Source organism: Triturus cristatus, chromosome 2_1 (genome assembly GCF_964204655.1).
Source record: "Triturus cristatus chromosome 2_1, aTriCri1.1, whole genome shotgun sequence".
Taxonomy (NCBI): Eukaryota; Metazoa; Chordata; class Amphibia; order Caudata; family Salamandridae; genus Triturus; species Triturus cristatus.
The window spans coordinates 286794060-286816381 of NC_140581.1; the positions used below are offsets into that span (position 1 = coordinate 286794060).

Here is a 22322-nt window from a genome sequence, read left to right on the forward strand (position 1 = left end):
GGTGTTCGGCCTGTCACTGCCGGTATGGAGGTGGACAGGGGGAGAGGTGTAGCACTCTCACTTGACATTTTCTGCTGGGTGAGAGGCAGTTCCTCTGTCTCGGAGTTGGTGTGAGAGAGCTCAGTTCTGGGCAGAAGAGGGCCTGGTGGCCCAAAGTCTCTGGTAGTGGCTCCACCTCGATATTTTGGTACCCAAGGAGATCAGGGGAGTTGTCTTCTTGATGGTGTGTTATGGTACATTTAGCTAGGGTCCGATCACATTGGTAATGAAGTGTCTTTTTTAACTGGAATGTGAGGCAGTCGGCGAGGATGCCTCGTCTGGAGTTACAGACCCTATGGTGAACCGTCACCATCATGGGGTGTTTCGGAAGGCACTGTGGACAGTAATGGAAAGGTTTTTTTTTCTATTACCGAGTCTGCATTCTTGGTGGAAAAATCTGAGGAGAAGGGCCCGGGATGCAGCATGTGCTCCAAAGGGGGATGGTGGAGGGAATTCAGATGTCGAATTTGGCAGCTGTGACCGTGGTTGAAGCAGAAGACGATTGTTTATGTGGATCAGGGCGGAAGAACCTAGAGGTACCGGTACCTAACAGCAGAGGGCATCGTCCTCACTCAATCAATCAATCAATCAATCAAGCATTTGTATAGCGCGCTACTCACCCGGAGGGTCTCAAGGCGCTTGAGGAGGGGGGGCCTGCTACTGCTCGAACAGCCAGGTCTTGAGTTGCTTCCTGAAGGCTAGGTGGTCTTGGGTCAGGCGGAGGTGGGTGGGGAGGGAGTTCCACGTCTTGGCGGCCAGGTAGGAGAAGGATCTTCCTACCATTGTGGCTCTTCGGATGCGGGGGACGGCGGCGAGGGCGTGGCTGGTCGATCGAAGCTGGCGGGTGGGAGTGTAGAAGTTGAGGCAGTCGTTGAGGTATCTTGGGCCTTGGTTGTGGAGAGCTTTGTGTGCGTGGGTGAGGAGTCGGAACGTGATTCTTTTGTTGACGGGGAGCCAGTGCAGGTTGTTTCTTAGGTGTGCGGAGATGTGGCTGTGTCGGGGGATGTCCAGGATGAGTCGTGCTGAGGCGTTCTGAATCCGCTGAAGTCTTTTCTGGAGTTTGGCAGTGGTTCCGGCGTAGAGGGAGTTGCCGTAGTCCAGTCGGCTGGTGACGAGGGCCTGGGTGACCGTCTTCCTGGTTTCGGTGGGGATCCACCGGAAGATCTTCCGTAGCATGCGTAGGATGTTGAAGCATGACGAGGAGATCGCGTTGACTTGTCTGGTCATGGAGAGGGAGGAGTCCAGGATGAAACCCAGGTTTCGTGCGTGGTCCCTTGGTTTGGGTGCGCTGCCCAGGGCAGGGGGCCACCAGGAGTCGTCCCAGGTGGAGGGCGAAGATCCCAGGATGAGGACTTCCGTCTTATCTGAGTTCAGTTTCAGGCGGCTGTTCCTCATCCACTCGGCTACGTCTTTCATCCCTTCGTGTAGGTTGGTTCTGGCGGTGGCGGGGTCGTTGGTGAGGGAGAGGATCAGCTGGGTGTCGTCGGCGTAGGAGATGATGTTGAGGTTGTTGGCGTGCGATGGCCGCAAGGGGGCTCATGTAGATGTTGAACAGCGTGGGGCTGAGTGATGATCCTTGTGGTACGCCGCAGATGACTTCGGTGGCTTCTGATCTGAACGGGGGGAGGCGGACTCTCTGTGTCCTTCCGGCGAGGAAGGAGACGATCCATTCCAGTGCCTTCTCTTGGATTCCGACGTTGCTGAGGCGTTGCACTAGGGTGCGGTGGCAGACAGTGTTGAACGCCGCGGAGAGGTCCAGGAGGATGAGGGCCGCTGTTTCGCCGTTGTCGAGCAGGGCTCGGATGTCGTCAGTGGCTGTGATGAGGGCGGTCTCGGTACTGTGGTTCGCCCGGAAGCCGGACTGCGAGGGGTCGAGGGATCCATTCGTCTCGAGGAAGACGGCCAGCTGTCTGTTGACGGTCTTCTCGATGACTTTGGCATGAAACGGGAGCAGCGAGATGGGGCGGTAGTTCTTGAGGTCGGTGGGGTCAGCTGATGGTTTCTTTAGGAGGGCGCTGAGTTCGGCATGCTTCCAGCTCTCCGGGAAGGTTGCGGTGTCGAAGGAGGCGTTGATGATGTCCCGGAGATGGGGTGCGATGACGGAGTCGGCCTTGTTGAAGACGTGATGAGGGCAGGGGTCGGTTGGAGATCCGGAGTGGATGGAGTTCATCGTGCGTATGGTCTCTTCGGTGTTGACCGGGGTCCAGGCGCGGAGGGTGGTGGTGGCTGGTGCGGTCGTAGGGTGCGTCGGCTGTGTGCTGAAGCTGTTGTGTATGTCTGCGATCTTGTTGTGGAAGTACGAGGCGAGTGAGTTGCAGAGGTCTTACGATGGGATGATGTAGTTTCCGGCGCTGGGGTTGGAGAGCTCTTTGACTATGTTGAAGAGTTCCTTGCTGTTGTGGGCGTTGTTGTCCAGTCGTTCCTTGAATGCTGTTTTCTTGGTGGTGTGGATCAGTTGGTGCTGTTTTCGAGTGGCGAGCTTGAGGGTGGTCATGTTGTCTGGTGTCGGGTCTCTGCGCCAGGCTTTCTCGAGGGCTCGGCAGTTCTTCTTGGAGCTCTTGAGTTCGTTGGTGAACCAGGATGCTTTCTTGCTGCCGGGTCTGCTGGTAGGGGTCCTCAGTGGGGCGAGGTTGTCTGCGCAGTTGCTGATCCACCTCGAGAGGTTGATGGCGGCAGGGTTGGGGTTCGCTGAGCTGGCGGGAGGGTTCTGGCTCAGGGATGCAGCGAGCTGGTCGGCTGTGATCTTGTTCCAGCTTCTGCGTGGAGCCTGTTGCTGGTGGTGGTGGTGGATCGTGTTCCTTCTGAAGCTGAAGTGGACGCAGCTGTGGTCCGTCCAGTGGAGTCCGGTGGCGTGGCTGAAGGAGATGTCCTTGCTGGAGGAGAAGACGGGGTCAAGCGTGTGGCCGGCGTAGTGGGTGGGGGTGGTCACCAGCTGCTGGAGTCCGAGGTTGGCGAGGTTGTCCAGCAGGGTGGTGGTGTTGCGGTCGTCGTTGTTCTCCAGGTGGAAGTTGAGGTCCCCGAGGAGGATGTAGTCGGTGGAGGGGAGGGGAGGGCGTGCGGGCTGATGAAGTCGGCGATGTCTTCGCTGAATTGTGTGCGGGGGCCCGGGGGTCTGTAGATGAGGGTGCCTCTGAGGGTGGTCTTGGGGTCGGTGTGGATCTGGAAGTGCAGGTGTTCGGCGGCTGTGAGGGTGTCGTCGGTGTTGGTCGTGATGCGGATGGTGTTCTTGTGGGCGATGGCGATGCCTCCTCCCGTCTGGTTGACGCGGTCCCTCCGGGTGATCTTGTAGCCGTCCGGGATGGCGATGGCGATGTCGGGCGCTGAGGAGGCGTTCATCCAGGTGTCCGTGAGGAAGGCGACGTCTGGAGATGTCGAGTCGAGGAGGTTCCAGAGCTCCACGGCGTGTCTGTGGACGGAGCGGGTGTTGAGCAGGATGCACTTGAGGTGGTTGCTGCTGGGGGGTCGGCTTGGCGGGTGCAGTGCAGGTCCGGATGCCGGAGAACTTGTAGGAGTGGCAGGTGAAAGGTCCGTGGGTGCGTCTCGGGGTGGCTCGGTAGCAGCCGGGGGTTCGGCTGGTGTTGAGTACGTTGGGGGTGGCGGCGTTGTAAGTCCGGCGGGTGGGCTGGCATCCTCGGGGGCCAGGGGTTCTGGCGCTGGGCGCGGTCCAGGCACGGACGGGCGCAGACGGGCTTGCCTTTGGCGCGCCTTCAGCGCACCCGCTGCGCGTTAACGCTGCCCATGCGTGGGGCCGTCATAAGAAGGGAGCCGGGAGGGAGGGTCCGCTGGGTGGCGGGAGCGTGGGAGCCAATCGGCTGGCGGGGGGGCGGAGCTGCAGGGAGGCAGCAGCAGGAAAATCGAGTGCGGGCGGCTCAGCGGCGGCTGGGGCGCCTGCAGGGAAATGAAGTCGGCGTCAAAAGAAGTCAGCGGCAAAACCAGGAACAGCGGTGAGCAGGAGGCAAGGGGAGCATGGGGGCGACCAGTCCTAGGAAGGCGCAGTGGTCGAAGATCCCAGAATGCCTGTCCAAACCAGAATGTGGATATAAACTAACTAATAGTGGAGCCAATGCCCATGCGCATTAACAGTAAAAGGTGGAGTCACCAAACCTTGTGACCTGAAGACTTCTTTGTAGAAAAACAAGTTTCACACATACGAGCCCAACATTAGATGGCAGAAGTATGCACAGCATGTGTAACAACAACTACACATGCCACAAACTGGCATTTAACTGAATGTAATCACTTACAATGTCACCCATCAAGCTTGATAGTATTTCTGAATAAGGTTCTAAAATATTTTGGTGGTATTAGTGGTGATAAAGATGAGACAAAATGTTGGATCAAGCTTGAGTTGCTGTTATCCTGCATTTTGCTCTAAGCTAATGAGATCCATTCACTTCAGTATCCAGGTTGTCCACTGTTAAAGTCATATGGCATCCCATGCAGTTAAAAAGCGCCTGTGCATGGGTACCCAACGCTCCCCGAGTTAGCGGAGTATGCAACAGTTGGCAAGACCTAAGGGGCGGCTCCTGATAATGTCTGCCTTTCCTAGCTTTTCCTGTTCATTTGTGACCATTTTCTTGGACTGAAATCCACCGTACAGTGGCTAACTGCGACTTAATGCACAGTTTTGTCAACATGAATTTTTTTAAACCTGTCTTTTCAGGCACCCAGCCCTGTGAAGCAGGTGCTGGAATTCTCCTAGCATGTCCTGTAACTCCCAAGTCTGGATGCATGATGATTCTCAGCAGAGCAGCAGTCGATCAGCACCAAGGTGCATTGGTCAGCTGCAAAGATGTTGGCATATGTCATAAGTTTTCTGGTTCAATAACAGCACTGAAGACAGAACAGAGGACGATGGGAGAGTTACTTCACAGATGCAGAACCTGGTCCGCACGAGTGTTGGTTTAAAAATCTTAACATGGTCCTGGAAGATGTTTACAATGGTAACAACATCAATTAAAACTGTCATGGGTTATCCTTATATGGTGCCTTGGTATTTGGAGTGCAATTTCCAGAAAAGTACAATTTTGTCCATTTAATAGATAGAATAGGTAGTTTAATTTCCTTTGGTATCACCAGTGGAGCAGTTCGTGTCATCGGAGAGATGCACAGCAGGTGACATTGGCCCTACGCAACTTCATGAAGTGATTAATTATTCCATAGGTCAAGCATTTATTTATTTGGCTGGAAACACTATGGTTTGAGGGTAGCTGTCACCACAGAATCTCTATGATGAGATCCTCCTGACTTTCTTTTCCACAAATAACAGGCCAGATAAAGATAGGTAGCTTGTTCCAGGCCGTAAGGCAGGACTCTGGGAGCAGATTTAGCTAGGTAGTGCAGGCAGCAGATCTAAGCGGCTAGGTAGACAGTTATCTAGAAATGAGCAGGGCTTCCCATCCAGTCAATAAAGAAAAGGGAAGGGAGTCGCATCAGACCCTCTGTAAAAAAATAAAAAAAATTGGTTCCAAGAAATAATAGTTCCTTCTGCAGGTGCTTCTGCAGATCAGGTGAGTTGTTTACATTTCTTGCAGAAGTATGTGAGAAAAGGAGGTAGCCTAGTGAGTGTACTTTTATGTTTTTGTCATTTGCATAGCTTACAGTGTGCCACTGGCAAGGGTTTCCAGCACTTTTAGAAATTCACAGGCATTGTTTCAAATGACTGCAAGTTGTCAATTATGGCAGACTAATTTGATAAAGATTTGCTAGCGTAATATGAATTGGTATGTATCACGCACCTGCTCCACATGCATAAACAATGAACCACTTCACTAGTATTATTGTGCAGCTCCCATCTTCTGTTTACTCCTCCACGATGAGGTTTCATAGCTGCTCATATTTGTAATAGGACTTCAAAGAAACATCAATAGATCAAGTAAGTTTCTCAAATAACTGATCAAACAAATTTAACAATCCTACCAGGAACTGTCTTAATACTGCTCCAGCCACTCCATTTCTTGTCGCCATCATAATATTTCTCATGCAGGTAGCATCTTATTCTCACAGAGTGCGAAGTACATTCCAAAGCCATATCAGAGGTCCAGTTATAGTTAAACGTTTCCTCGTCTTCAGTCCAGGTCGTGCTATACAGGTTCTACAATTTTAAAAAAAGCACCCAATCATTTCTTGTTCTGAATAATACATGCAACATTGTGTAGCCACTAGCAATGAATAATTACTTCCTTTCTGAAACAGTATGTACATGACATTTGCAGAAAAAAAACATCCAGACTACAAAAGGCATCCATCAATTCATTCCCGCAAATAAGAACATCATGTGTTTTGAAAATCTGAGTCATGCCGGGCATCAGAATCAGAATTTGGTCCTGAGACATACAATCTGATTTCAATTAATTAAGTGCCTGAGGGCAGTAAAAATGGCAACACATTGGTAAATGTTTGGAGAAGGTATTCAATAATAACATGGAGCAAAGTTCCAGAGAACATATTTGAAAGGAAACCTGTCTTAAATATGATGGAAAAGTTACTGCTTTTGCCACCCAGAAGTTCAATGAAAAATCGATTAACCATCTCTACTTGAAGAGCACCTCTCTCCCTTCAGGTAGGCGGGAATCGAGCTGAAATCATTCTTTAAAAAAGAGCACTGAAAGCATTGTATCATGTATGAGGGCAGAACTCACAATGACATCAGAAGTTCTTAGAAATGCCCAGATCGCTTTGCATTATGGGACTTCCAGGCTATAATGGAGGGCCAATTGTCGTAAAATGGTCATCGGGAGATGCAAACATTTTTGTGGCAGGTCATTCTTTCTTTAAGACCTCTTTCTCGCTTTCTTTACAGCTCTACTCACAATGAAATTATCTAAACTTGAGGGCTTCCCCACACTCATCTCCTAAGACACACCTCAGCTGATATCACAGATGTCTGAGTATATTGATTGCAATATCATTTGTCTGGTAATCATCCTTATACCTGCTCCTTTTAATTCCCTCACCATGTTAAAATAATGTTATCCAAAAAAGTAATTAAAATAAAAACCTGATGAAACAAATATTCTGAAATATAATCAAAATAGCACAGTAGTTTGAAAGTCTACGCAAACACTTGCAGGTCAAAGGCAAAAAATGAGGAATGGCTGACCCAGTCTTTCATCTCTCTGAAGTTTAGCAAATAAATTTTATTGAAATAGGAAATAACACCTATTATTCAAGTGCCAAACGTCCTTCAAACAGCGGTTTTATGACAGTGAGGCTTTTTATAAAGTTGAAAAGAGGGCATTTGAATGATTTACTAGTAAATTCCTCTTACCATGAACGTAAATGTGTCCAATGTAGAATATTAGCAGGACATAGCCTGCCTGTTTGTTCTAAATCCTTCAAGAACACTTTTAAAACAATTTAGACATGGGTGAGCAGAAGCTGTCCCGCTCCAACCACTCACTCTTATATGGCATAGAAAAAGGTTACACCAACTCTGCATATACATTCCACTCTCCAAATGCTGAATCCATAGAGATGAGAAAGAGGGTGAAAACAAAATGTGTAGGTCATGAATTCAGACTTTTATTGTTTTCATATAACATAGGCTATTCCCACTAACCGATACTTTCATAACAGTTACTTAATTGCATGACTGCTTTAAGATACCAGAAGGAAAAAGAATCATTCTTTTAATCAGCCTGGAAGAGAGAAGGTGAACTATCAGGGCCACACTGCAGAAGAAAGGCAAAGATGGCGGAAGCCAGCAGTTCAACGTTTGTAGTTTATCGACCAGGTAGAGAAGGTTTTCATGAACAAGTAGAAGCAGCGCCACCACTGTGCAGCACTAAATAATTATGACTAAAGCTAGATAAATTACAAGAATCAGACTTTTTCATTCAGTGCTCTGATATGGTCTATTTCACAAGTGGTAACTACACAAAGTAAATTCACCCCATGCCAAAATTCAATTCACTTTGCAGTGTCCTCAGGGGGAAAAAGAGACTCACTTAAGACACTCTTTACAGTAGCTGACTAATAACTATTAGGGTGAATTTTGTACAGTCATACATATGTATATATAATTCAAAGTACATACGGTTGATGTCACTTCCATGTTTTCAGTACGCAGAAACTGAATTTGCCAACTTGCTTTGACTTTTTCGGAAAAGCTAGATGCATTTCCTTTCCATTCCACGAAAAGCGAATTTGTTGCGTAGTCCGGGGTCACAAGCAGTATTTGAGGTTCATATGGAACAAAAGCTTAAAAAGAAAGCAAGGATCAATAAATATGGCAGTAAACATAAACTAAAACTAACATTTTAAATTCTTAAAAAATAAAATTTCAGAAAAAAATATCAGAACTACCAACTCTATTTTAAGATGTTATACAAACATCACTGAAAAATAGTATAAATCAAGGCTATCACAGAGGAGTTCTTCAAATAATTATTTGGAAGGTTGCTTGTACATAAACATTCAACTTCAGTACCACATAACACTCTTCGGGTCCTCTTGAGAGATTTATTGAAAGCAATTAATCGTTTACCTGAAAGGAGATAAGCTGATGAATATTGAACATAATCTACTGCTCAAAATGAAGACTGAAAATTGAAATTAGAAATGCAAGGAATAAGTGATGTTTTAAGAAATAACAGTACTGAGGAGGTAGGTATAAGTACTGTAGAAAGTTTAATAAGCAAATGTGTATACAGTTAGGTTGTCTAGTCCAACTCAGTCTGGGCCGCCCTTGTTAGGCTCTTTACCTATTGAGGGGAAAAGGTGCCTATATTTGAGTCACAAAGTAAATGATGCCCTCTTAACTGTCTGTACCTGACATTGAATGTAAATATTCAATGCACATAAAGTGTGACAAAGTATTCCAACAACGAATTTTTGGTGAATTGGGAATTGCAACCAATGTGAAATCTAGAAAATGAGATCACCAGTCTTATTTACTTCTTAGTTAATTTGTCTCTTTATTTAATCTATATCCTCTGTTCAATCAGTTGTGTACTCCTCAGATGAAAACAGTAACTTTCCATGGAAAGATACATGTATTGCCTGATAAAACTATTAACAAAAGCGCTGGGAAAGCCTGTCCTTCCACAAACAAATGATGAATCGAAAGCAACAAAAATATATACATTAAAACTTCACATGCAGGCTTTTATAAATTAAATGCGTTAGAGAACCATGTGTTGAGGCTCAAAAATGCAATTTTGGGGTTGCTGCAACAATTAGAAATTATTGGTCATTAGACCAGTAATTAATGATAGATAGATAGATAGATAGATAGATAGATAGATAGATAGATAGATAGATAGATAGATATCACCACAGACCTGAGATGGCAGCACATGATTACAATTAAGATTACTATATATGCACACATCACAGAGTGTGATGGCAATCTGCACACCCTATTTTTAAGAAATTCTCAGAAAGAGAAAAGTAAATATATTCATATGTAATGGTTATGTGAACCAGCCGGTCCACTGTCTGAAATTTGAATAGATTTTGAATTTAAGAAGGTCATCATATTTAATAAAAGGAACAAAAAGTTTTTTTCTGTAGCAGCCTGTTAGAGAATAACATTTCCAATCCATAGGGAGGGTCAAAGCATATTAAGAAGGGTCAAACAGCGTACATGCTTTTTATCCACCTACTGTGGAGGTCTGGCGTCCTCGGATCGCCTTTCATATTATCAGGCCTCGCATCTGCTGGTCCTCAACGAGTGGTGGTACGGTGATAGGTGAGACCCGGCGTACGCGCTAGAACGCCACCTTATGGGACAACACACACTACATACACTTATGTACTCGGTGCAGTTGCGGAGTGCGTTGCCATCAGCCACGCGGGTGGTGTTTATGGTTTGGAGACAGGCGCTGCGGTGCATGGGCTGGTGGAATGTCCTGACTCAGGAGACCCCATTGTGGAACAATGGGAGCCTGCCTCACTTGGTGGCCCTTCCGGGTTTTCGGGGATGGGACGCCATTGGTATCTCCACCCTGGGAGACGTTCTGAGGGGTATGACACTTAAGTCATTCCGGGATATCCAGGAGTTTCATATGCCCCAATCAATCAATCAATCACGAAATTTGTAGAAGGCGCTACTCACCCGAGCGGGTCTCAAGGTGCTGGGGGGGGGGCTGCTACTGCTCGAAGAGCCAGGTCTTGAGGTGCTTCCTGAAGGAGAGGTGGTCCTGGGTCAGTCGAAGGTGGGTGGGGAGGGAGTTCCACGTCTTGGCGGCCAGGTAGGAGAAGGATCTTCCTCCGGTGGTGGATCTTCGAATCCGTGGGATGGTGGCGAGGGCGAGGCTGGCGGAGCGGAGCTGGCGGGATGGCGAGTAGAATGTAAGGCGGTTGTTGAGGTATTCGGGCCACTGTTGTGGAGAGCTTTGTGTGCGTGGGTGAGGAGCCTGAACGTGATCCTCTTGCTGACAGGGAGCCAGTGCAGGTCTCTCAGGAGGGCGGAGATGTGGGAGTGACGGGGGATGTCCAGGATGAGTCATGCAGATGCGTTCTGTATGCGCTGTAGTCTCTTCTGTAGCTTGGCTGTGGTTCCGGCGTAGAGAGCGTTCCCGTAGTCCAGCCGGCTGGTGACGAGGGCCTGGGTGACCGCCTTTCTGGTTTCGGTGGGGATCCACCGGAAGATCTTTCGGAGCATGCGAAGGGTGTTGAAGCATGAGGATGAGACTGCGTTGACTTGCTTGGTCATCATGGGGGAGGAGTCAAGGATGAAGCCCAGGTTGCGTGCATGGTCCGTGGGCTTGGGGGCGGAGCCCAGGGCAAGGGGCCACCAGGAGTCGTCCCAGGCGGAGGGGGTAGGTCCGAGGATCAGGACCTCCGTCTTGTCTGAGTTAAGTTTCAGACGGCTGATCTTCATCCATTCCGTGACGTCTTTCATTCCTTCCTGGAGCCTGGTTTTGGCGGTGGCGGGGTCATTGGTGAGGGAGAGGATCAGCTGGGTGTCGTCAGATTAGAAGATGATGTTGAGGTTGCGAGCGATGGCTGCAATGGGGCTCATGTAGACATTGAAGAGGGTGGGGCTGGGCGAGGAGCCCTGGGGTACGCCGCAGAAGATCTTGGTGGCCGCGGTGCGGAAGGGTGGGAGACGGACTCTCTGGGTTCTATCGGAGAGGAAGGAGGTGATCCATTCCAGGGCCTTACCTTGGATCCCAGCGTGGTGGAGGCGGGTTATTACGGTGTGGTGGCAGACGGTATAGAACGCGGCCGATAGGTCGAGGAAGATGAGGGCGGCGGTTTCCCCGTTGTCGAGCAGGGTCCTGATGTCGTCGGTGGCTGCAATGAGGGCGATCTCGGTGCTGTGGTTCGCTCGGAAACCGGACTGCGATGGGTCGAGGGAGTTGTTCGTATCGAGGAAGGCGGTCAGTTGTTTGTTGACTGTCTTCTCAATGACTTTTGCGGGGAACGGGAGGAGCGAGATGGGCCGGAAGTTCTTGAGGTCTGTGGGGTCCGCGGTGGGTTTCTTCAGGAGGGCGCTGATCTCTGCGTGCTTCCAGCTCTCCGGGAAGGTGGCGGATGCGAAAGAGTTGTTGATGATGTTCCGCAGTTGGGGTGCCATGATGGAGTTGGCTTTGTTGAATATGTGGTGGGGGCAGGGATCGGCAGGGGAGCCAGAGTGGATGGTGTTCATCACGTGGGTGGTGTCTTCAGTGCTGACGGGGGTCCAGGCGCAGAGGGTGGTGGTGGGGGGCGTTGGTGCGGTACGTGGGCTGGGTGCCGAAGCTGTCGTGAATATCGACGATCTTGTGGTGGAAGAACGTGGCGCGTGAGTTGCAGAGGTCTTGCGAAGGCGTGATGTCGTTGTTGCTGGCGCTGGGGTTGGAGAGCTCTTTGACGATGTTAAAGAGTTCCTTGTTGTTGTGGGTGTTGTTGTCCAGTCGTTCGCTGAATGATGTCTTTTTGGTTGCACGGATCAGCTGGTGGTGTTTTCAGGTGGCGTTCTTGAGGGCACTCAGGTTGTCTGACATCTGTTCGTGGCGCCAGGCTTTCTCGAGGGTGCGGCAGGATTTCTTTGAGTCTTTGAGGTCGTCGGTGAACCAAGGGACTTTCCAGCTGCCAGGTTTGCTCCGAGGGTTCTTCAGTGGTGCCAGGTTGTCGGCGCAGTTGGAGATCCATTGTGCGAGGTTGCTGGCTGCGTCGTTGGTGTCAGAAATATAGGTAGGGGGGTTTTGGCTGAGGGCAGTGGTAAGCTGGTCGGTGGTGATCTTGCTCCAGCATCTTCAGGGAGCCTGTTGCGCGTGGTGGTGAGTCGTGGTCCTTCTGTAGTTGAAATGGACGCAGCTGTGGTCGGTCCAGTGTAGTCCGGTCCAGTGGCTGTAGGTGATGAGGTTGCTGGAGGAGAAGACGGGGTTCAGCGTGTGGCCGGCGTAGTGGGTGGGGCTGTCTACCAGTTGCTTGAGTCCGAGGTTGGCGAGGTTGTCTAGCAGGGTGGTGGAGTTGCTGTCATTGTTGTTCTCCAGGTGGAAGTTCAGGTCCCCCAGGAGGTTGTAGTCAGAGGAGGCGAGGGCATGCGGGCTGATGAAGTCTGCAATGGCTTCGCTGAATTGTGTGCGTGGCCCCAGGGGTCTGTAGATGAGGGTGCCTCGGAGGGTGGTCTTGGGGTCGTGTGTATCTGGAAGTGAAGGTGTTCGGCGGCGGTGAGGGTGTCCTCGGAGTTGGTCGTGATGCGGATGGTGTTCTTGTAGACTATGGCGATGCCTCCTCCAGTTTGGTTGGAGCGGTCCTTCTGGGTGATCTTGTAGCTGTCCGGGATGGCTATGGCGATGTCGGGGGCCGAGGAGGCGTTCATCCAGGTTTTTGTGAGGAAGGCGACGGCTGGTGCTGTCGTGTCGAGGAGGTCCCAGAGTTCGACGGCGTGCTTGTGGACGGAGCGGGTGTTGAGCAGGATGCACTTGAGGTGGTTGTTGTTGGCGCCTGGTCTGGGGTGCACGGTGCAGGTTCGGAGGCAGGTGAATTTGCAGGCTTGGCAGGTGAAGGGTCCGTGGGTGCGTTTCGGGGTGGCTTGATGGCATTTGGGTATTTGGCTGGCATTGAGTGCGTGGAGGGCGGCGGTGTTGTATCTCAGGCGGGGCTTCTGGTGCTGGGCGCTGTCCAGGTGCGGACGGGCAGAGACGGGCTTGCCTTTGGTGCGACAGCAGCGCGGCCGCTTCGCGGCCTCCATAAGAAGGGCAGTGGGAGGGAGGAGCAGCTGGGAGCGGGGCGGCGAATGGGCTTGCAAGGGGGTGGGGCCGCAGGGACGCAGCGGCGGCAGAATGCGAGAATGCGAGGGAGGGGAGCGGGAGGGGGGATACAGAAGGCAAAAACGGGGGGCAGGGGTACAATTTAGGGCAACAGCAAGAGGAGGAACAAAGGCACAAAACACAGTGAAAAGGGGCACAATATTACGGTCATACAAAAAGCAAAAGGGGACACACTATTACGGAGATGCAGTAAAAAGCAAAAAGAGACGCACAATACAGTAAAAGTGTAAAAGTGTACCGGTGGCACGAGGCAGGAAGTGGCAGAGCAGGCAGTGGGGCAGCACAGGCCGTGTCACAGGAGGACCGTGAGGCGGCAGAGGGGGGGCGACCTACCTGAACTCAGGGTCAAGGGTCGCTCCCTTCACCGCTTCGCGGCCTCCATAAGAAGGGCAGTGGGAGGGAGGAGCAGCTGGGAGGCGGGAGCGGGGCGGCGAATGGGCTTGCAGGGGGGCGGGGCCGCAGGGACGCAGAGGCGGGAGAATGCGAGGGAGGGGAGTGGGAGGGGGGATACAGAAGGCAAAAACGGGGGGCAGGGGTACAATTTAGGGCAACAGCAAGAGGAGGAACAAAGGCACAAAACACAGTGAAAAGGGGCACAATATTAGTGATACAAAAAGCAAAAGGGGACACACTATTACGGAGATGCAGTCAAAAGCAAAAAGAGACGCACAATACAGTAAAAGTGTAAAAGTGTACCGGTGGGACGGGGCAGGAAGCGGCAGAGCAGGCAGCGGGGCAGGCACAGGCCGTGTCACAGGAGGACCGTGAGGCGGCAGAGGGGGGGGCGACCTACATGAACTCAGGGTCATGGGTCGCTCCCTTCACCGCTTCGCGGCCTCCATAAGAAGGGCAGTGGGAGGGAGGAGCAGCTGGGAGGCGGGAGCGGGGCGGCGAATGGGCTTGCAGGGGGGCGGGGCCGCAGGGACGCAGCGGCGGGAGAATGCGAGGGAGGGGAGTGGGAGGGGGTACAGAAGGCAAAAACGGGGGGCAGGGGTTCAATTTAGGGCAACAGCAAGAGGAGGAACAAAGGCACAAAACACAGTGAAAAGGGGCACAATATTACGGTGATACAAAAAGCAAAAGGGGACACACTTTTACGGAGATGCAGTCAAAAGCAAAAAGAGACGCACAATACAGTAAAAGTGTAAAAGTGTACCGGTGGCACGGGGCAGGAAACGGCAGAGCAGGCAGCGGGGCAGGCACAGGCCGTGTCACAGGAGGACCGTGAGGCGGCAGAGGGGGGGCCACCTACCTGAACTCAGGGTCAAGGGTCGCTCCCTTCACCGCTTCGCGGCCTCCATAAGAAGGGCAGTGGGAGGGAGGAGCAGCTGGGAGGCGGGAGCGGGGCGGCGAATTGGCTTGCAGGGGGGCGGGGCCGCAGGGACGCAGCGGCGGGAGAATGCGAGGGAGGGGAGCGGGAGGGGGGATACAGAAGGCAAAAACAGGGGGCAGGGGTACAATTTAGGGCAACAGCAAGAGGAGGAACAAAGGCACAAAACACAGTGAAAAGGGGCACAATATTACTGTGATACAAAAAGCAAAAGGGGACACACTATTACGGAGATGCAGTAAAAAGCAAAAAGAGACGCACAATACAGTAAAAGTGTAAAAGTGTACCGGTGGCACGGGGCAGGAAGCGGCAGAGCAGGCAGCGGGGCAGGCACAGGCCGTGTCACAGGAGGACCGTGAGGCGACAGAGGGGGGGCGACCTACCTGAACTCTATCTATTCTATCGATACTTGCAGTTCCGCCACGCACTGTCCCCAAGCCTGCAGGGTCTTGAGTCCCTACCTGAATTTAGTCCCCTGGAAGCAAAGGTTTTCATGGGGGACCTACAGGAAAAGAAGATTTCTCGAATTTATCAGTCCCTGGTCACACACTGCTCCCCTACACTTCAAAAACTCCGGGGGGGACTGGGAGGGGGATGTGGGCAGGCTGGAGGAGGAGGATTGGACGGAGGCCCTGGCAGCTCCGCGGGGGGCTGCCATAACGATACAGCTCTGCCTAGTCCAATTCAAATACCTCCACAGGGTCTACTTTACTAGGACAAGGCTGTGGTGGGCGGGGGTGATCGCTTCCCTGGAGTGCCTTCGTTGTGGTCGGGAAGAGGGTACATTTATACACACGGTTTGGCAGTGCACATCACTAGATCGCTTCTGGAGGGGGGTATTCGCATGTCTCTCCGAGGTCCTGGGCTGGGAGCTTACACATACACCGCAGCTGGCTCTGCTTCAGGTCATGGAGGGGGTGGGGGGCAATGCCCACAAACGGCATCTCTTGCTCTTAGGCCCTACACTGGCGAAACAATACTTTTGCTAAGGCGTGGAAGGTGACACGTGCCCCCTTGGTGGCCGCCTGGAAAAATGGTCTGGACTTTTGCATGGGGCTGGAGCAGCAAATCTTTGTGGCCAGGGGTTGCCCGCGCAAACACTATAAAATATGGAAACGAGGGTCCTGGAGGTACGCGATTGTTTGTAAAACTGTGTAAACTTGCTTTTAATTGTGTTGACTGATAACCTTTAAACAGCTTACTGATCTCTGCATCCCACCTTTTTACCACGCAGCCGATTCAGCGCTGCTGCGGTAATTGTTTGGTCTCATCCAGCGGCCGCCATCGCAGGCGTGCTCGCTAGCCACGCCCCCTTGAGGCCACGCCCCCGCCCCTTTATAAAGCGCCGCTTTGAAAACATTGTCAGAAATCAGATTCCCAGACCTGAGGCGGAAGCCGGGTCCTGGAGGTACGCGATTGTTTGTAAAACTGTGTAAACTTGCTTTTAATTGTGTTGACTGATAACCTTTAAACAGCTTACTGATCTCTGCATCCCACCTTTTTACCACGCAGCCGATTCAGCGCTGCTGCGGTAATTGTTTGGTCTCATCCAGCGGCCGCCATCGCAGGCGTGCTCGCTAGCCACGCCCCCTTGAGGCCACGCCCCCCTCCTTCTCCTTTATCATGTGCCTGGGCAGGAAGCGCAGCGGACGAGCGCAGCGGGAGCGCCGTTTGCGCGCCGAAGGCGCGCATGGGGCAAGCCCGTCTGCGCCCGTCCGCGCCTGGACGGGCCCAGGGACCAGGCAGTATGAAGAAATCATCAGGTACTCCTCTCTAGAGTTGCATTCTCTGCATGATCCCGTTCCTCAACCACTCGACCCGTCCACTCATGCCCGCCTAAAGGCAAGCAACATCCTTGCTCACCATTACTCACAAGAACCGACTTCTATCCTCTCTCTAAATTCAAAAAATAATAATCCCCCCCCTAAACCTAATCTCCGGACCCTCCGATGTCTCTATCTTAACACCAGATCCCTGGTCAAACACCAACTTGACATATTCCTGCTCCTAAAAACGGATAGCCCCGACATACTCTTTGTCACTGAGACATGGCTCACCATAGACTCCCTGCCAGATATACTCTCGGCTTTACCATCAGACTATTACATCCTGTCTGCAAATAGAAAACCAGGTAAAGCTGGGGGAGGTGTCGCCGCTATTATTCACAAAGACCACACATTTACCTCCTCACCCCCCCTAGACTTACCAGACACAGATAACCTAGTTATCAAATCCGACACCGAGACAGGCACCATGGTGCTAGCATTGATATACCATCCACCCACATCTATGCCTTCCTTTCCTGCCTCCTTGTCTGAGCAAATAGCAGGTCTAGTCGTTGACTACGACAAGGTTATGGTCATTGGAGATTTCAATTACTGGTACAACAACGCAGATGCTGGTCCTCACGCCACAGAATTGTTCGAACTCCTCTCTAATTTAAACTTCCACCAACATGTCTCGACCCCCACCCATGAAAAGGGACATATCCTAGACCACATTTGGTCTCACATCTCTACCTCCTGCCCCACGGCCTCACCATGCATATGGTCCGACCACCACTTACTGCAATTTTCTATTACCACTCAGGGTCACCAAAAAAACAACGCGCCCCCGGGAGGATCAGTCAGGAAATGGAGATCTCTAAACCTCCAAGATTTTCTCTCCACCCTGACCAACTCCATCTCCACCCAGGGACCAGACATCAATCTGACGGATAAAGCGCACTCTGAGTGGCTCCTCTCTGCATGTAATGAACATGCTCCCCTTACCAAGTTCTCTCACGCCCGTCGCATGGACGCCCACAAATGGTTCTCCGCTGAATTGAAAGAGCAGAAACTAGAACTCCGCCAACTCGAAAGGAAGTGGAGACATAGCTACCACGCCACAAACAGAGCACTCTATAAGATAGCCCGCAAAAATTACAAGGACTCCATCTTATCTGCTAAAGCCACTTTCTTTTCAGATAAAATTTCCAACGCCAAAAACAAATCACGGGAAATCTTCAGAGTGATTAACGATCTTTGCAATGACGCCAGAACCGCCCCTTCCCAACCTGCATCTCAAATGCTGTGTAACCAACTTAACGACTTCTTTAAGGAGAAGATCGACAACATAAAAAACAGCATTCAAACCAACCACCCTGCAGCTGACGAGTCGGACATCTGTAGAAACCCCAACATCCTGCAAGACATCCCCCCCATTGACCCACCTAAACTATTGGAACTAATGAACCGAGTAAAATCAGGCTCACCCAACGACCCCTGCCCCCCGCATATTTTGAAAGAGGTCTATACCATACTCCCTCAGAGCATACTCCCTATCCTGAACACCTCCCTTTCACAAGGAATAGTACCCGATTCCTTCAAAAATGCCACCCTGGTTCCTCTTATCAAAAAACCAGGTGCCGATCCCTCCAACCTCTCTAACTATCGCCCCATCTCCCTTCTCCCTTACTGTGCAAAACTACTGGAAGCCTATGTAACCAGCTACTTATCCAACTTTATCGAAACGTCAGACTATCTCGAACCCAACCAAGCGGGATTCCGCCAGGCACACTCCACCGAGGCGGTGATCCTCGCCGTGCAGAACACCCTAAGGACCAACGCCGACAATGGTATTCATCAGGCCCTCGTACTACTCGATTTATCGGCCGCGTTCGACACGGTGGACCATACTATACTATTACACCGTGTCGAACAAGCCGGCCTCAGTGGCGCGGCCCTCTCTTGGATTAAGTCCTTTCTGACAGACAGGTCTCAGGCAGTAAAGCTGGAGAACTTCACAGCTCCCACCCTCCCAACCACTTGCGGTGTCCCACAGGGCTCCTCATTGTCTCCCCTACTCTTTAATCTTTATATCAAACCCCTTCTGCACTCCCTGAAAAACAGAAAAGTTATTATTTTTAACTATGCTGACGATTTGCAGTTGGTATTCCCCCTCAACTCCCCGGACTCCATCGAGGAATTCCAAAAGACCATGCTGCATATCCAGAGCTGGATGGATCGGAACCACCTTAAACTAAACCCAGGAAAGACTGAGTTAGTACTCCCTAGCGACAGTGCACTCAGCTGGGGGCCCCACTTCTGGCCACCCTCAATGGGCACACCCCCATCCCCCTCCCAGTCAGCGAAAAGCCTCGGGGTCACTCTTAGCGCCGATCTCTCTCTGAAGACCCAGGTCGGAACAGTGATCTCCTCTTGCTTCTTCCAACTAAGAAAGATTTAAAAAATTGCTCATTTGCTGTCCCACTCTGCTCTCATTCAGGCAGTACTCGCACTAGTCCTCTCGCGATTAGATTTCTCTAATTCTATTTACCTCGGCCTCCCCCTCACCATCTCTAGACGCCTGCAGATTGTGCAAAATCAAGCAGCCAGATTAATTTTCAAGAGCAATCGCAGGAAGTCAGTCAAACCTTTGCTAGCCTCCCTCCACTGGCTCCCCATCACCCATCGGATCACCTTTAAGACAGGCTGCATAATTTTCAAGGCTTTTCACGGAAAAAGCCCTAGGTTCATTAACCAACTCCTCAACAAACACGTCCCGACTCGCGAGCTTCGGTCTGCCCATCTATCCCTTCTCACGGTGCCGACATTTAAAAAGAAACGACTCGGCGGATCCAGTTTCGCATACCTCGCCCCAAAAACCTGGAACTCTCTGCCCTTGTCTATCCGGAGCTGCTCCAAGCTGACAGAATTCAGGCGAGCGTTGAAGACCTGGCTATTCAAACAAGCGTACGGTTAGAACACCATACCTTCTGACCCTTCACTATCCATCTCTCATCTGTTTTCTTCAGCGCCATGAAACCCCTGGGTGTCCGTGCGCTTAACAAATTCCGCATAGAATAGAAACGATGGGCGGAGTATCGGGGCCTATGGTTGGAGCCGCCAGCGATGGTGGAGCCTCCGTTGCCGGATTAAGTTTCTGGGCCTGTATAGCTGGGGGGAAGGGGGAGAGCAGGGAGGGTGTGCGTGCCTTGCTTAGGACTCTTTGATCTCCTATTAATGCTGTGGACGAGACTGTATAGACTCAGTGCGATCTTTAGGGAGAGAGGGAGTTGGGGGGAGGGGTTCAACATCATTTAATGTTTTCTCATACTGCATTGCTGATCCTGCAAAAGTCGATTGCTGTCATGGTTGTATTTGGTCTGATTTGGCAGATGACTCTGGCGTGCAGAGCCCTGCGCAATATATGCAAATTGATAAATAAAATATGTTTCCACAAAAAAAAAGAAGGGTCAAACAAATGCCTGTTCTGAATATTTACACATTTTCTGCCTTCATTACGGTCTATAACGTCTCACTTGTTAACGCTATCATAGAATCTATAGATTGTTTGTACTATGCAGCAATACCTTTTCATTTACCTACTGGAAGAATCATGAGTAAAATAATCTTATTGTCATTAAGAACATGGGGGACAAAAGGCTGTTTACTCATAACTCATTATCTTAAAAAAATATTCAGTATTCTGAAAAAAGCCACATGGCACAATTAGGATTGCATTTTGTCAATTTCTACAGGAGTATAAAGTAGTATTTTTCAGGAAACACATTTGTATTGCCATTAAAAGAGGCTACTACATAATTTTACAAACACTTGTAACAGTGCAAACTTCACCACATAATTCCAGGTATAATACCACAAGCTCCATAAACCCTAATAAGTCACCACTCACATTATAATAGAGAAGTACTGCTTTGCAGCTGCCTCACTCTGAGGACTTATTTTGATATTGTTATAAGAGATGGAGCCTGGAGCTTATTTCATTGTATCTCTTTACCTATGTTAGATTATACATTGAATTACTGAGTTAAACAGGTTGGGAGGTGTTTATGGTAGATGTTAGTTATGGGTGGTTTACTACTTCAGGCTATGAATTTGTTCTTCTCTTTAATTCATATTGTAGTTGTGGCTCAATGCTATACCTGCATCTTGCAATTCTAAATATTGATTTTTGCCAAACCCTGAAAACCCCGGGTATAGTTTGCTGCAGGCTAATTTATCATACAATATAGAGAAAATTAAGGGGGTACCAGTGAAAATAACTCAATTAAATATATTACTAATGCTTGTGGGGGTTCACAATATACACCTACCTAAGTTAGGACAACTCCACTCTTGGAATTTAGCATCCATAAAGGAAAAGGTCAACCTAACTCTCCACTAAGGGGCACATGTCACCAGATAGTTGGCCGTCAGGGTTTCTACCCAATCTGACATGGTAAGCATGACCAGCTAACAAGTGTCAATTTCTGTAGTTTTAGGCTTTAGATTAACAGCCTAACTTACTTCAAGTGAATTGCACTACACACACTTTTTTTCACCAAATATTGATCATCTCAAGTTGGTTTCTGGAATCTCTTGTACATTCTTTTACATTTCAGCTGTGACCCCATGAATTCAAACGCCAGCGTTTTATGCTCTAGAACTGTCTCAATGGAATCAGTAATATTCTTAGATGTCTGAAAATTATACTTAATAATATTTACAAACACTGTATTGTTATAGGAACAAAAGCTTAGGATTTATTACTTACGAACATCATTTTCACTCAGTCGAAAAGTTGTCTCAGCACTTCCATTTCCATTTTTTGCAATGATCTTCACTGATGTTGTTTGAAATGATGATGCATCAAATTCAATGCTTGTTTCTTCTGTTACAGTGCACTCGTCAGGAGAAGATGGTCTAAAGAAAGACAAATCATTTAGCTCAATCAGGATTGTAAATTCTTCAAGTCAAATGTTTGCTGCCAAAACTGTTCTAAAAAAAAAAAAAACCTGTAGAACAGTACCTTTTCACATACACTCTTTTGAACCATCAATTACCTAACATGTCTGATCAATATCCCCAAACTTGATGATGGTAAAGTGTAAGATCCTCAATTACAAATACTTTTCCACATCTTTCTTTCGCTTAAATAAGCAAAAAAAATCATAATTTACATTTCAAAATTCTGAACCATAATTCACCAACTTTGCATTGGAGGATTTTTACAAAGCAAATTCCATATACGTATTTTTAATTGGGCAACATTTCTGTATGAGTTAGACGTCGATAGATGGGGACAAGGGGGATGAATAAGACAAAGCAATCTCAGATGGTAACTATTCAACTATCATAAATACACACAGAGTTGCAACTTTGAGAGTATCCGCAAAGGTTTCCTTGGGCATTTCTCACCCTGATACCACATGAAAGCACTCTTGCAAAATGCACAAATGTATTTTAGAAGGTCTAATAGGAGGGAGCATCCTAAGATTTAATTGGGGTAACAGAGAAGGGGTGTCTACCCAGTGAGATCATTTTCACAATATGAATGAATTAATGTCTCTCGCTCTCTATCAATATATATATATATATAAATATATATATACACACACACTAAAAAAAACAAAGGTTACAGGGACGTTATAGTTAGGTTCAGATTTTACACACAAAACCAGCAGTTATAGTTCGAGTTATCTCAAGTAACTATAACTTGCGCCCTATGTTAACTATAACTCGTACTCGCCATACACCGCTTTCTCATCAATAATTTTACAGTAAATGTTGCTGTGATATTATTAATAGACCTTTTTTCTTTAATAACTTCAAAACTACTGAACGGATTTACACCAAACCACAACAAGCACTCTTTCTCGACCAAGATCTAGGTTTTTGCCATATTTGGTGTAATAACGTAGAGGTTCAGGCTGTAGTTGGGTTCAAAATCCCAAAGGGAAACCGCATGAGGAAAACAAGTTT

General features: G+C 49.4%; 1 protein-coding gene across 4 annotated transcripts in view; it reads right to left on the minus strand.

The window, feature by feature from the left end:
• The window catches only part of LIFR (LIF receptor subunit alpha), a 636999-nt gene that overhangs the window by 235165 nt on the left and 379512 nt on the right, over positions 1–22322 (minus strand). For all 4 annotated transcript variants that reach the window (XM_085631117.1, XM_085631122.1, XM_085631121.1 and 1 more), the window contains exons 5-7: positions 21115–21263; positions 8078–8241; positions 5959–6133 (exon numbers count right to left, since the gene is read on the minus strand). In XM_085631117.1, the coding sequence (XP_085487243.1) occupies positions 5959–6133; positions 8078–8241; positions 21115–21263 (488 nt within the window). The remainder of the gene's footprint in view (positions 1–5958; positions 6134–8077; positions 8242–21114; positions 21264–22322) is intronic.